The sequence below is a fragment of the Chiloscyllium punctatum genome, chromosome 4 (assembly GCF_047496795.1).
Source record: "Chiloscyllium punctatum isolate Juve2018m chromosome 4, sChiPun1.3, whole genome shotgun sequence".
Classification (NCBI taxonomy): Eukaryota; Metazoa; Chordata; class Chondrichthyes; order Orectolobiformes; family Hemiscylliidae; genus Chiloscyllium; species Chiloscyllium punctatum.
Window position 1 is genome coordinate 66,313,285 of NC_092742.1, and position 16,227 is coordinate 66,329,511.

The 16,227-nt window shown below is 45.0% G+C and overlaps 1 protein-coding gene across 1 annotated transcript in view; it reads left to right on the forward strand.

The window, feature by feature from the left end:
- Window positions 1-16,227, forward strand: part of ttc6 (tetratricopeptide repeat domain 6) — a 230,399-nt gene that overhangs the window by 135,285 nt on the left and 78,887 nt on the right. Inside the window, exons 17-18 of the mRNA XM_072567883.1 lie at window positions 6,220-6,370; window positions 11,057-11,139. Of these exons, the coding sequence (XP_072423984.1) occupies window positions 6,220-6,370; window positions 11,057-11,139 (234 nt within the window). The remainder of the gene's footprint in view (window positions 1-6,219; window positions 6,371-11,056; window positions 11,140-16,227) is intronic.

Genomic DNA, 16,227 nt, shown 5'->3' on the forward strand with positions numbered 1-16,227 from the left:
TAAATGTAGTCGAGGAGGAGAAAGTAAGGACTGCAGATGGTGGAGATCAGAGTTGAGAGTGTTGTGCTGGAAAAGCACAGCAGGTCAGGCATCATCCGAGGAGCAGGAGAATTGATGTTTCGGGCATAAGCCCTACATCAGGAATGTGGTACCTCGTGTTTTTCCATGGGGTCTAAAACTATTTTATGCAAGAATATGTCTATATTAAGGTGAAGATAAACAGCAACCATATTTTGTGGTGTAGCCTCACATACATAATTGTGGCTTAGGGCTCTAATTCTGCTGATTGCCACAGTGCATAGCATGGAGCTAAACGGTGGGTGGCACCGTGGCACAATGGTTAGCACTACTGCCTCACAGCGCCAGAGACCTGGGTTCATTTCCCGCCTCAGGCAACTGACTGTGTGGAGTTTGCACATTCTCCCCGTGTCTGCGTGGGTTTCCTCCAGGTGCTCCGGTTTCCTCCCACAGTCCAAAAATGTGCAGGTTAAGTGAATTGGCCATGTTAAATTGCCCCTAGTATTAGGGGCAGGGGTAAATGTAGGGGAATGGGTCTGGGTGGGTTTTGCTTCGACGGGTCAGTGTGGACTTGATGGGCCGAAGGGCCTATTTCCACACTGTAAGTAATCTAATCTAAACACTCAGTGCTAATGGCATGTGATGCAGCCAGCTTAAGACAGTCTTAAGAGAAGCTACACTGAATGAGAAGAGGCTACTCAATGCTATTACTGTAAGCACACCCCCAAGCATAATGCACAAATCACAGACTTCTGATGATGTTCCTCTCCATAGATGCTACCTGACAAACTGAATATTTTCAGCAATTTTATTTTCATCTCAGAGTTCAAGCCTCTGCAGCATTTTGCTTTGGCACTGACTTGTATCCTTTCTATTGTGGGACAAGGGATGTAAAATAAATAAGAGCAGAGCAGCATTGGCAGAGGAGGAGGACACCTGCATGTCTTTCATGATAGCTTCAATGGGGCAAGTGATCTTCCTTATCCTGAGGCTGACTTTACAGAGCCCGTGTCTTCCAGAATTGCTGAGAACAGTGATAATTGTGGTCTGCTCCAGCCTTGCAGCACTTTGCAGTTCCCAGCTCTTTCAGGTATTATGAGTGAGCTGCATCTAGTGGTACTATGGACCTCCTGTTTGCCATCCCTCTTCCCTTATTTCATAAAAGCTTCCTCACTCCTGACTTTCTGATTACAGATACCAAAAAACTGTCATCTTCCCAGCCAGGAGAGGAGAGAAAGAATAAAGCAGCAATGATAACAATGCCTTGGCATTTATCTGTCCTTTGCATCCATCAGCTCAGATATTGACACTGCATGAGTGTTATATAATTTTGATTAGTACAATGTTGCATGCATGGCATTAATGAGGCCAGTGTCAAAGAATGCTTGGCTTGCCAGCTCACCAGAGGGCAAGGTCACAGTTCAGATAAAAGAGTTTCACATTAGGATCTCAAAGCAATGATATGCAGGAGAAGGCCGAAGGGAATGCCACGCTAATGCCAGATACATTGGCTGACGTTCCAGTCAGCTGTTGTCATGGTCAAGCAAGAAGCTTGTAGCCATCTGCATTGTCTGGCTTCAATTTGGCAGAGGATGCTGTGCAAAATTTGCCCTCTCAGCAATCTCTGCTGCATTTCTCTGTCGTAATGCTAATCCAGGGTGTGATAAAATGATTCAAAGGCTGCACTTTTGAAACTGAAACTCAATAGCTCCAGATTTCTAGGAAGGGGAGTTGCCTGGCCATGGCTTCATACTTCTGAGACTCAGAGAAATTAGCCCCTGACAAAGGTTGTTAGGAAAACTGAGGCTGACTACCAAAAAGAAGCATCAAAAAGTGTGGCGCTAGAAAAGCACAGCAAGTCAGGCAGTATCCGAGGAGCAGGAGGGTCGATGTTTCGGGCATAAGCCCTTCTTCAGGAATGTGGTGGGGGATGGGGGTGGAGGCGCGGAAGGGGGCTGAAAGATATATAGGAGGGTGGGAGTAGGTTTGGGGTAAGGTAGCTGGGAAGGCGATAAGTAGATGCAGCTGGTGGTAATAGTGATGGGTCAGAGGGGAGTATAGAGTGGATAGGTGGGAAGAAAGATGGACAGGTAGGACAGTTCAAGAGGGCAGTGTTGAGTTGGAGGGTTGGATCTCGAATGAGAGGGAAGAGGGGAGATAAGGAAACTGGTGAAGTCAACGTTGATGCTGTGTAGTTGAAGGGTACCAAGGCGGAAGATGAGACGTTCTTCCTCCAAGCATTGAGTGGCTTGGATTTGGTGGTAGAAGAGGCCCAGGACTTGCATGTCCTTGGGGGAGTGGGAGGGGGAGTTGAAGTGGTTGACCACAGGGCGGTGGGATTGGTATCCTGTCTCCCCAATGCGGAGGAGACCACATCAAGAGCAGCAGACACAGTAGGTGAGGTAAAAACAATGACTGCAGATGCTGGAAACCAAATTCTGGATTAGTAGTGCTTGAAGCACCAGTTCAGGCAGCATCTGAGGAGTGTTGCTCCACAGTAGGTGAAGTGTTTGGATTTGCAAGAAAGCCTCTGATGAGAAAGGATCCTTTGGGGCCTTGGACAGAGGTGAGATGAGAGCTGTGGGTGCAGGTTTTACACCTTCTGTGGCGACAAGTAAAGGTGCTGGGAATGGAGGATGGGGTGGTGGGAGGGTGGGGGGGGGGGTGCATGGACCTAACGAGGGAGTCTCGGAAGGAATAATCTCTGTGGAATGCAGATAGGGGTGGGGAGGGAAATATATCTCAGATGGTGGGGTCTGTTTGTAGACAGTAGAAATGGCAGAAGACACTGTATCAGGAGATTAAATGCATTGGAAGGTGAGGACCAGGGGGGTTCTATCCTTGTTGCTGTTGGAGGGGTGGAGTTCAAGGGCAGAGGTGCAGGAAGTAGAGGAAAGGTGCTGGAGGGCATTGTTGATCACTTGAGAGGGGAAATCGTAGTCCTTGAAATAGAAGGTAATCTGAGACATCCTGGAGTGGATTTGCTCCTCTTGGGAACAGATACTACGGAGCTGGAAGAATTGTGAGAGAGGGATAACGTATTTACAGGAGTGGGTGTTGGGAGGAGATGTATTTCTGGTAATGTGATGTCAGTGTTGAGTTGTCGCTGGAGATGGAGACAGAGGGGTCCAGGAAGGGGAGGGAGGTATTTGAACTTACAGTCAGGGTGGAAGGTTTTTATGAAAGTGATGAACTGTTCAACCTCCTCATGTGTGCTTATGGTGATGCTGATACAATCATCAATGTAGTGGAGGAAAAGGTGGGGGATGGTGCCAATATAACTGCGGAAGATGGACTGTTCCACCTACCCGGCAAAGAGGCAGGCATAGCTGGTGCCCATGTGAATGCCCATGGGTACCCCTTTGGTCTGAAGGAAGTGGGAGGATTCAAAGAAGAAGTTGTTGAAGGTGAGGACCAGTTCCACCAATCAAAGGAGTGTGTCGGTGGAGGGGCACTGGTTGGGTTGGCACAAAAAGAAGAAATGGAGGGCTTGGAGGCTTTCATTGTGGTGGATGGATGTGTATCTGGATGTCCATGGTGAAGATGAGGCACTGGGGGCTGGGGAAATGAAAGTCATGGAGGAGGTGGAGAGTGTGGGTGGTGTCCCGAATGAATATGTGAGTTCCTGGACCAAGAGGGACAGGACGATGTCAAGATATGAGGAGATATGTTTGGTGGGACAGGAACAGGCCGAGACAATGGGTCAACCAGGGCAGTCAGGTTTGTAGAGTTCGGGTAAGAGGTAGAACTGGGCGGTGGGGGGTTGTGGGTCTACGAGATTGGAGGCCATGGATGGGAGATTCCTGAGCTCATGAAGTTGTGAATGATCTGGGAGCTAATTATTAGGTGATGGGAGGTGAGGTCCTGTTCTGGGAGTTGATAGTTGGGTGATGGGAGTCTGGGAGATGATGGTTTAGTGATGGGAATCTGAGAGACCACAAAGAAGCACCAGGTTGCCAGATGAGATTCCAACTTATGGTCAGAACAGACACATGGTTTCTTCAGTGTTTCCAGCTGCTGGTCAGGACAGACAAGGGATGGGAAATGTTGAAAAGTGTGGCGCTGGAAAAGCACAGAAGGTCAGACAGCATCCGAGGGGAGCAGGAATATCAATGTTTCAGGCATAAGCCTGCAGTAAAAAATTCCTGATGAAGGGCTTATGCTTGAAATGTCGATTCTCCTGCTCCTTGGATGCTCCTGACCTGCTGTGCTTTTCCAGCTTCACACTTTTCAACTCTGATCTCCAGCATCTGCAGCCCTCACTTTCTTCCAAGTGATGGGATGACTTGCGTGAGCTACCCAAATATATGGAGGAGGTGGATGTTATTTTACCAGCGCCAGTCATATTGTGTACAGTGGTATAACTGAGTAGTTGCATGAAACATATGCCATCAGAACCATCATGAGCTGACTGAAGGAGGTTATAATTGTATCTTTTTGGTGATAATTGTATCTGTGGAACTAAGATAAATAATGACACTTTTAAAAATCATTTAATGATTAAATGAGGGAAAGGAAGCCAAAGTTGTGAAAGACCTTGGGGACTGCATGTACTGCCAAATATTCTGGGGATATGACTAGTAACTCTGAGAGACTTACCTTTGTTAAAATCAACAATTTAAATATTCTTTACTGATTCTACTGAATGCAACTTGCAATTGTCTATGCCTCTATTCTTCCTGCCATAGTGCACAACTTCACACTTTCACACATTGTATTCCATCTGTCATATTTTGCCCACTTCCAGACCTGTCCAAGTCCTTCTGCAGCTTCCACATTTCCTCAACACTACCTGTTCCTCTTCCTATGTTTGTGTCATCTGTAAACCTAGCAAAAATGCCCTCAGTTCATTTGTTCAGATGATTAATACATAATGTGAATAATTCTGGTCCCAACACTGACCGCAGTAGAACTCCACTGTCACCAGCTGCCATCATGAAAAATACTTCTTTATCCCCACGCTCTGCTTTCTGCTAGTCAGCTAATCCCCTAACCATGCAACTTTCTTGTCCCTAACAGTAATAGCTCTTAGTTAGCAGCCTCTAGTGTGGCGCATTGTTAAATGCCTTCTAGAAATCCAAATAGATCATGTCCTTTGGCTCCCCTTTATCTAACTTGCTTGTTACTTCCTGAAACATTTGTCAGACATGGCCTTCCCTTGGCAAAGCCAATCTGATCAGCCCATTTTTACCATAGGATTTCCAAGTAATCTGCAATCTCATCCTTAATAATGGACTGTAAAATTTTTACCAACAACTGAGGTCAGGTTAATCGGCCTACAATTTCCTGTATTTTGCCTCCCACCCTTCTGAAACAGGGGTGTTTTGTTCACCATTTTCCAGTCCTCTGGGACCCTCCTGACTCCAGTGATCCCTGAGAGGTCACTACCAATGCCTCCACCATCTGCTCAGCTTCCTCCTTTGGAACACTGGGGTGTAATCCACCTTGTCCTGGTGACTTATCCACCTCCCGACCTTTTAGCTTCTCTCGTACCTTCTCCTTATTGATGATCACTATATTCACCTCAGCCCTCTGACTCTTGAAGTTCTGGAATGCTACTGGTGTCTTCCACCACAATGTAAAGTACCTAACTTGTTACTTTGCCCCTTCTTTGTTCCCAAAACTACTCCTCCAGCCTCATTTTCCCTCCTAGGTTTCCCTTCCAATTCACCTATGAACTGTGCAGGATTTAAACAGGAACTATTTTAATTAGTTATACGTCACATATCCTTTATCTGGTATTCTTCTCGACTTATTCCAGTACATACTGTTTATATTGAGGATTAAAATCAGGCAAATAAGCAGCTACAGCTTGTCAAAAAGCTGGAATCTACTTTTCACACTAGTTTTGACATTCTTCATTCTTTAAGAGCCGAAATTATTTGAGTCATGCCAGCATGCTATTGGATGGTCACATATGCATGTGAGTGAACTGTTGAGTTCAAAATGTTTCATGTTTTGAAGATAAATCAGCAAAAAAGTACATTACTTGTAGAGTATTGATGAATTCAGAAGACCAAGTAAAGGGGACTAATTTCAGGTACGTATCTGAATAACACAGGTGATAGTTTGCTGAGTAATGAAAAGGGGGTTTTCAGAATGGTCAGAATGCTAACATATATACATAAAATGCTTACATCCTATTATTATTGAATCAGAGCCATTTCTGTATGGCTAATCTAGTTTCTGTTTTAATTCCAGATCTATTTGCTTAGCTCATATAAATCTTGGGCTTATTTATCTTCTAAAATTGGACTACTATTATGAAGCAATCCGTAAATTTTCAAATGCCTTAAAGGTTGAACCAACTTCAACAAGAGCATATGTATGCCGGGCAAAGGCATATCAGAAGGTATACAAATATTTGAAACAAAATTGAAAAACTGATTTTTGATGTTCAGTTCACTATGTCTTTCTTAGTATATTTTTGCCTTGATTAAAGTTCCAATCTTAGTCCCTGTCAAGAATTAGCTGATCTTCTGGACAATTTGTTGGTTATTCATTTTTGGGATGAAAGCATTGCTGGCTGGTCCAGCATTTCCTCATCGCCTTTTGGTGGTAATGAGCTGGCTTCTTGAATCAATGTGGACCGTTCAGTGTGGATAAACCCACAATGCATTTTGGGAGGGAGTTCCAGGATTTGGACTCTGTGGCACTGAAGAAACAGTAACATGTTTCCGAGGCAGGATAGTGACTGGCTTGGAGAGGAAATAATAGGTAATATCATCCCATGTGCCACCTTTATCCTTCTAGATTGTTGTGTGGTGGCTGATATGATAGGGGCATTTAAAAGACTTTTAGATATGCAAGGAATGGAAGGATATGGACCAAGGGCAGGCAGATGGCATTAGTCTAATTTGGCATCATGTTCAGCACAATATCATGGGTCAAAGGGCCTCTTCCTGTGTTATATTGTTCTATGTTCAATGTTGTGTTTGTGGGACGGTAAGTGCTGTCTAAAGAGCCTTGATGAATTTTAAGAATGGTACACTGCATTGTTTCTGTGCATTGATGGTAGAGGGAGAGAAGTCTGAAGATGTGGTTCTAATCAAACAGGCTGCTTTGACCTGGTTGTTTTCAAGCTTCATGAGCATTGTTAGAGCCACACTTACCCAGTGAAGTGCGAAGCATTCTATCACACTCCTGTCTTGTGCCGTGTAGATGGTGGACAGGGAGTCAGGAGGTGAGTTATTCAGGCAGTATTTGTAGCCATTGACCTGCTCTTATAGCTATTGTATTTATGTCGAAAATCCTGCTCAGGTTCTAGTTAATAGTAACCCTCAGGGTGCAATGCAGGATTCAATAGTAGTGTTGCTATTAAATGTTAAGGGGTAATGATTAGATTCTCCCTTACTGGAAATGGTCATTGCAATGTACTTATGTGGTGTGAAGTTCATTGCCACTTGTAAAGTGGACATTGGCACCTGGATATTATTTTGCTGGATTGCTAAGGTGTTGTGAATGGTGCTGAACATTGAGTAATCATCAGTAACTATGTTCAGTTCTGACCTTTATATTCTTGTGAAATATGCTCTTTTCACAAATGCAAGTCAAGATGAAAAGTTTTAACAAAATGTGTCTTTTTTCAGTATTATTCTCATTATCTAATGATACAAAAATGGTTAGGAACCCGGTTGACTAGTGGAATCGTACCCCATTTTAATATGATGCAATCCTACTGAGGCCCCTGTTTCTTTGTTTCTCTCCCTACCCTGTCTTTATTCCCTTTGGTCCTGAAAGACTAATTCTGTTATTGTCTCTCTTGTCTTCCATCCCATCACAGACTTTACTTCTTGTCCTTATCCCGTCTACTCTTGCTTAAAACCTATTGCAAATTTAATTTCCCAGCTCTGCTGAAAGATCACATATGGGACAGACTTTCTGATAATCAGACAGTTGTATGTCAGCATCAAGAGGAGGTGTGAACATCAAATAACTCTGAACGAATTGCCCAGGAAGTTAAAGATTCCACTGGGCAGTTTCTCTACATCTGGAACCCTCTGAAAGTCTCCATAAAGACTAAAGACTTTGGATGGTTCCAAAGAAATTAAGTAAAATAGTTACTCTGGAAAAACTAGATATAGGGTAATTCCTGAGTAACTATTCAGCTGACCTCATACTCAGCTCACTCTCATCACCCAGACCCCTTACCCCCCAGATCCTAGTCTGACAACCCTCGACAACCCGCCCAGCAACAAACACTTGCTCACCTCCTCAAGACCTGACCACTGCCTGCCCAGAACCTGACACCCTCCCCACCCTGGGACATGACCACTACCCACCCTACCCATGACCTGACACCACCATTTACCCCCTTCCGGGACTTGACTCCCTCCCACTGCAGGACTTGACACCACCATCTGTCCCCTTCCAGGACCTGACTCCCTCCGACTGTGAGATCTGACACCACCATCCACCATCCACCCCCTTCTGAAATCTGACTCTCCTACCACGGGATCTGACACGACCAGCTATCTCCTCCTGGGACCTAACACCCCGACCCACAGCCTAACGTTCCCACCCTGATCTGCACCTAAACACCTGCCCTCTACTGGATCAACTTCCGCCAGACCTGAGTGTGTGGGACTTCTTGCTGGAACTAATGTGCCCCCCTATTTGTAATGCCCCGACCACTGCTGGACGAGAACTGATCCCCAAACACTACCTCTCATTCTGTCAGCTCCGACTCTCTTCTCCTGCTGCCAGATCTGACCATCCATTCCCCTTGGACTGGCTGTCTGACCTGACCCACTCTAGCATATAGCAGCTGACTGCTGTGAGAAGGGAATGTGGGTTACCTTTCTCTGACAGTTCTGACCTATGTATGATCTCCCAGAATGGAAGTTTAACTCTGCATTTCTGAAGGACTTTCAAGTAGAATCTCCTCTGGATAATGGGGAACTCTCTTTTTTTAATAGAACAGCAATTTAAGCATGGTAATCTGCTTAAGATTGGTACTTACCAGAAAATTATTTATTCTGTTTCTCTCCCTGTTACTGTTGCTGCCTAACCTGCTGAGGGTTTTATTCTCAGCATTTTCTGCCTTTATTTCAGATTTCCAGCATCTGCAGTTTTCTGGTTTTTAATTGACTTGATGGTAATTGGTTAGTTCCCAGCAGTTTTCTTGAGTGAATGGTAAAGCTGTTCAGTTCAAATTATTTACCTGGATGGCTGTGGTTGATTTTGCATAATTCTGTTTTCCTCCAAGTATAATTTTGGGTTTAGGTCAGATTCATACGATGAAAATGCATGCAAATAAGTTGTATCCAGAATATTGTTGGAATCGTACAAAAATCAGGGCACCTCAGAAATATCCACCTCTTTCCTGAGCCGAAGATTCCCCTCCACCAAGAGAGCCCTTAGCTGTGTTTAACACATCTCCCGCACTTTGGCCCTCACCCCCTCTTCTTCCCCTGGCCCTCACTTTCCACCCCACCAGCATTCACATCTGAAGAGCATAAGCTGCCATATGCAGCACCTCCATGACCAGACACATGTCTCCCACCCTTCCCCGGTCAGCCTTCTGCAGGGATGTTTTCCCTCTTGAACATCCTGCTCTACTCCTCCTCTGCTCCCAACACCTCCATGGATGTTCCCATGCAATCGCAGAAGGTGTAACATCTACCTATTTACTTCTTCCCTCCTTACCATCCAAGGCCCCAGATACACCCTCCAGGTGAAACTGTGATTCACCTTCCAGGTGAATCTAGTCTACTGTATTCACTGCTCACAGTGTGTTCTCCTGTAATTGGGGAGACAAATGCAGACTGTGTGACCACTTTGCAGAACATCTAGTCTGTCTGCAAAAATAACCCTCAGCTTCCAGTTGCCTACCACTTCAACACACAACCCCGTTCCCTGGCCAACATCTCTGTCTCGGGCTTGCTGCAATGCTCCAGTGAACCTTAGCACAATCTGGAAGAACAGCACCTCTTTTGTCCACTTGGGGACCCTGCAGCCTTCAGGACTCAATATCGAGTTCAATATTGTTAAGGCCTGAACACCTTCTTTAGCTATTTCCATTCACCATGACCTGTTGTCACATGGCCTGCTTTCAGCACAGCCAACCCATTTATAGTCCCCATTAGTAGCTCTTCTATCTCCTTGTCTTATTATTATCCACCCCTTTCCTTAACTATGCATCTCACTCTCTCTCCCTCTGGCCTAGACTTCACCTATTGCTTACTCCTTATACACTGTCACCCCAGCATCAGCACATACACTACCGTTTTCAAGCTACCATAAGTTCAGAAGAAGGATTACTGGACCTGAAATGTTAACTCTGCTTTCTCTCCACAGATGCTGCCTGATCTGCTGAGTTTCTCCTGTAATTTTGGTTTTTGTTTCACATTTCCAGTATTGGAGTTCTTTGTGTTTTAAAAACATATTTGATATTTTCATTGCTCTAAAAGTATGTATTAATACATATAGTAAAATAGTGCAGTTTTTAAAAAATACATTTGAAAGTTGGTTTACCTCAAAAGAAACCTTAAGATTTGTAAAGATGTCTATTTTGCTCTGTGAGCATCATTTGATGTTATATCACAAAAACAAGGCCTCGAACTATATTGAGTCATTTACTCATTGCGTAAGTGTACAGGGTGTTGTCCATTTCTTAGTGAATGGAATATTTTTTGTCATAAAAATCATTATTAAATTGTGCATGTTAAAAAAAGATTGCAAAATGGGCGAGTCTCGTCAACCAGTGCAGTCAGTGGAAACTCACATTGCCAGCACAAAAGCACGGCCTGCTTTGTGAGTGAAGTCTGATCCATAAAAATTGAATTTTAAACCAGTGCAAAGCATTATGGCAAAACCCTAAATTACGTGTTCTTTTAACTCATATCTTTAAATTCCTTGATCTTTTCATCTGATTCGCCTGATTGCACTGCATTCTGAGAACAGAACTATGAAAAGAAGCAGAAACACAGGGCGAAACTTGAAAGTCTGTGAGGGAAAACTGCAAAGAAGAAGAAGAAGCAAAAGAGAAATTAATGATATTATTGGTATGTTTCACAATTGTATTTGTTTGTGGCAGATCCATAATCTGACAAGAGCATTGAAAGATATAACATGCGCTATTCACCTCCAGCCTCAAATACATTACTTCTACCTGTTAAGGTGAGAATGAATATCATTCTTTTTTGTAACAATGTCTTCATAGTGCTATGAAGAAAATCAATAACTTAATCAGATCTTTATAAATGCAGCCATGTCCTAACTTGTCAAAGCAAGAATTTTAATACACATCATGTATATTCACATTGACATTATGATCTCACATTCAGATTTGCATTTGGTACCAGCCAACTCTATTTCCACTCACTCAGTGTGGGTTTACACTGTGTTGAGATGGGGAAGAATAGCCCTATGAATGGAATCTTATAGGGATCCAAGTTACATGAGGTGTTGTGAAACCTGTGGCAGAATTGGATGAGAAATTATGTGTTCTTTTAACTCAAATCTTTAAAATTTCTCCAAACATTTTCTCCAAAAAGTGGAAGGCTCCACTTTTGTCCCGTGTTTTATAACTAGGGTGAGTGACGGGGAGAGATTCTCGCTAGGAAACTCAACATGGAAATCAGAGTGGATGCTTGGTGAATTCAGCTCGCCACTTACACAACATGGAAATCCACAGAGTATGTCCAAACTGTACCTGAGGGCATAATCAAGAGGTACAACCTGCATACACAACTCCTCACAACCATCATGGCACCTCTCCAATACACTGGCAGGATACTTTGGAAGCACAGATTTACGTTGCAGGGTGCACCAGCTAGTACCATTGAAAACCTTCTGTTGGGACACTGTGTGCCAGAACAGGCATCCAGCTGACAGATTGGACCCAGTTTTATCTGAGGATTGTCCACTTGTTTTCTCTGTGCTCACTCTCGTAGTATCAGTGCCTCGTCATGCTAATCAGTGCATCACACAACTAGGTAGTTTGCCTCATTGGTTAGCAGTCCTCAGTCATGAGGGCATACATCTTGCTATAAGGCAGTGTGTTACATCAATCCCACACCTACACCATGAGCCAGGGGCTTTACGTGGCAAACACACTGCATACACAGCAAGCAAGCAGCCACTTCTCAATGTTTTAAGGAGGTAGACTTCACTGAAGTCCACAGAGGCATTCTCCAACTGGCCAGTAAGTCAAGGATATTCTCCCAAACCAGTCCAGGGGATTGGTCGAAGCCAGGCATCCACCTAAAATGTCTGGTTAGGTCACTGAAGGGAACAGGCTAAGGTCAGTCTCTAGGGATTATCTCCAGAAACTAAAGGGAAAAGGGAGATACAAGGGTGATGAGGGTGACAGAGTTAGACTGAGGCTAAGATAGTAGAGAGAAGAGCATGTTGCTTACGCTGAGTGCAGTGGAGAAAATCATTGACCATCCAATGGCATGGCTGGCCATTCCTCTAAACCACGGGATAACACTGACCTGGGTGGTGACATCACACCAGGCTGCCCAAGATCTGGTGTCATGGCCTCCTTTTCCAGTTCTCCAGGAAAAAGTCTCCTTTCCTTTGCATCAACCCTTTGATCAGGACCTCCAGGTCTCTGTCGGAGAATCGTGATGCTATCTTACCTTTTCATTATCGGTGCTTGTAGGTGCACAGTGGCCTTTTAAAGATGGTGACAGTACACTGTATGCTGGTCTTAGGTGGCTAGTCACTGAGTGGTGACTTGTCCTGGGAATGGCATGTGGTAAGATTTGGCCAGAATCTGGCATGAGGGATGCTGTACAAGTGGGATAAATAGTTAATTAGATAAGTTTGAGAAGATACAATGAGAAATCTTGCTAGCTATTAAGGTGGAAATCTCTCCAAAAAACTTGGCATAACTCAGAGTTAGCCAAAAATCAAAAGATGAAGCTCAATGTCTCTGTTGTTATCGTTTACTGCAATGTATCACCTCGTATACTTGGAGCATGTATCCTTCTTTTAAGATACCATAACCACATTGAGTTTCAATTGAGTTTAAGCCAACCTTCTATAGATTAATTGCTTGTTTATGTAACTTTTCAACAAAATATTTCTGCAGTTTGCTTTCTCGCCACATGATGGAGACTGCAGCAAAAAGTTATTTTCACTGTTTGCATTGCAATAAGAACAATCAGACGTTTCATCTTCTACGCTCAACAGAGTGTAAACAAGTCGGAGGTTGTTTAACTTGCACAAATAATGATATGCTCAAAGCACAATACTGCAGACATCTTTATTAATTTCAGACTATTGGGTTGATAAACATGAAGCTGCTGCATGAACTATGCTGTGGCTCATTGTGTAAAATCACAGCAGCACTCACCAACTTTGATTTTTATAAAGCTTTTAATGTAACATAACATCCTAAGATGCTTCACAATGGCCAAAACACTGAATGTTTTCAAGAAGGAAATAGAAACATTTCTTAGGGCTAAAGGGATCAAAGGTTATGGGAAGGAAGTGGGGATAGACGAGTGAGTTGAATCAGTCATTATCATATTGAATGGCAGAACAGACTCAGAAGGCCAAATGGCCTACTCCTGTCCCCTATATTCTATGCTTCTGTTATAAAGTGAAATATAACGCCGAACCACATGAGGTGATAATAGGTCAAATGGCAAACAGCTTGGTCAAAGAGATAGATTTTGGGGATAATCTTAAAGTAGGAAAGTGAGGTTGAGAGGTTTAGTAAAGGACTTGGGGTTTGGGCAGCTGCTGACAATGCCGTTCATGATGGAGCAATTACATTAAGGAATGCTCAAGAAGCTAGAATTATAAGCACAGATAATTAGAGGCTAATGATTGCAACAATTTACTGAGATAGGGATGACAGTGGTGAAAGTGGGGGCTGCAGATGCTGGAGATTAGAGTCGAGTGTGTGGTGCTGGAAAAGCACAGCAGGTCAGGCAGCATCCGAGGAGCAGGAGAGTCAACATTTCAGACAAACGCCCTTCATCAGGAATGAGGCAATGAGCCGAGGGGGTGGTGAGATAAATGGGAGGGGGGTAGGACTGGTGGTGAAGATAGCTGAGAGTGCAATAGGTAGATGGAGTTAGGGGTAATAGTGATAGGTCAGAGAGGTGGGTGGAGCAGATGGGTAGGAAGGAAGATGGACAGGTGGGACAGGTCATGAGGGCGGTGCTGAGCTGGAAGGGTGGAACTGGGATAAGGTGGGGGGAAGAGAAATGAGGAAACTGGTGAAATTGACATTGATGCCCTGGGGTTGGAGGGTCCTGAGGTGGAAGATGAGGCGTTCTTCCTCCAGGCATCGGGTGGTTAGGAAGTGGTGCTGGAGGAAGCCCAGGTCCTGCATGTCCTTGGCAGAGTGGGAAGGGGAGTTGAAGTGTTCGGTCAGGGGGCAGTGGGGTTGGTTGGTTGCTCTGCGAGTAGGTGTCCTGTCTCCCTCATGTAGAGGAGATTGCATTGGGAGCAACGGATGCAGTAAATGACATGTGTGGAAGTGCAGATGAAACATTAATGGATGTGGAAGGCTCCTTTGGGGCTTTGGATGGAGGTGAAGGGGGAGCTTTGGACACAGATTTTGCAATTCCTGCAGTGCCAGGGGAAGGGACCGGGAGGGGATGGTGGATTATTCAGGGTGTGGACTTGCGGAGGGAGTAATGGAGGGAACAGTCTTTATGGAAAGTGGGTAGGGGTGAGGAGGGAAATATATCTGTGGTGGTGGGGTATGTTTGGAGATGGCAGAAATGGCAGAGGATGATGCAATGTATACAGAGGTTGGTAAGGTTGGATGGTGACGACTAGGGGGTTTCTGTCCTTGTTGCAGAAGTGGATGAGATGCGCTGGAGGGCATCATCAACCATGTGGGAAGGGAAATTGCGGTCTTTAAAGAAGGAGGCCATCTGGTGTGTTGTGTAGTGGAACTGGTCCTCCTGAAAGCAGATGTGGTGGAGGCAGAGGAATTGGGAAAAAGGGATAGCAGTTTTACAGGAGGCAGGGTGGGAGGAGGTATAGTCCAGATAACTGGGGGAGTTGGTGGGTTTGTAGAAGATGTCACCATTGATGGAGATGGAGAGATCCAGGAAGGGGAGGGAGGTGTCTGAGATGGTCCAGGTGAACTTAAGGTTGGGGTGGAATGTCTTGGTGAAGTTGGTGAACTGTTCAACTTTCTCATGGGAGCACGAGGTGCCGCCGATGCAGTCATCAATGTTGCGGAGGAAGAGGTGGGGAATGATGTTGTTGTCACAATGGAAGATAGACAGTTCCATTTAACTGATGAAAAGACAGGCATAGCTAGCGCCCATGCGGGTTCCCTTTCATCTGGAGGAAGTGGGAGGATTCAAAGGGGAAATTATGGAGTGTGAGGACCAGTTCAGCCAAACAAATGAGAGTGTCAGTGGAAGGGTACTGGTGGGACGTCGGGAGAGGAAGAAACTGAGGGGTTGGAGAATCTGCTCAAGGTGGATGGAGGTGTAAAGGGACTGGATATCCATGGTGAAGATGTGGTGTTGGGTACCAGAGAAACAAAAATCTTGGAGGATGTGGAGGGTGCAGGTGGTGTCCTGAACATAGGTGGGATGTTCCTGGACCGGGGGGATAGGACAGTTTTAGGTGGAGATGAGTTCAGTGAGGCAGGTGCAGGCTGAGACAATGGGTTGGCCGGGGTGGTCAGGCTTGTGGATCTTGGGAAGGAGGTAGAACTGGGTGGTGTGGGGTTCCCGAACTATGAGGTTGGAATCTGTGGGTGGGAGATCCCCTGAAGTGAAGAGATTGTGTATGATCTGCGAGATGATGGTTTGGTAATGGGAGGTGAGGTCATGGTCAAGGGGGCAGTAGGAGGAGATGTCTTCGAATTGGTGCCTAGTTTCAGCGATGCAGAGGTCAGTGCGTCAAACTACCACTGTGCCACCCCCTCAACTCCATCTGCTGGTTTGATGGTGAGGTTGGGGTTGAATGAAGGTGTGTACAGCTGCGCATTGTGAGGACGAGAGGTTGGAGTGGGTGAGAGGGGTGGACAGTTTGAGGCAGTCAATGTCCCAGCAGCAATTGGAAATAAAGAGATCAAGGGTGGGTAATAGACCAGCACGGGGTGTCCAGGTGAATGGGGTGTGTTGGAGGTGGGTGAAGGGGTCCTCGGAAGGTGGGCAGGAGTTTTGATTGAAAAAGTAAGCTCGGAGGCGGAGGCGACAGAAAAAGTGTTCAACGTCACAACGCGTATTGAATTTGTTGATCTGGAAGCAGAGGAAGGTGAAGGTAAAGCCTTTA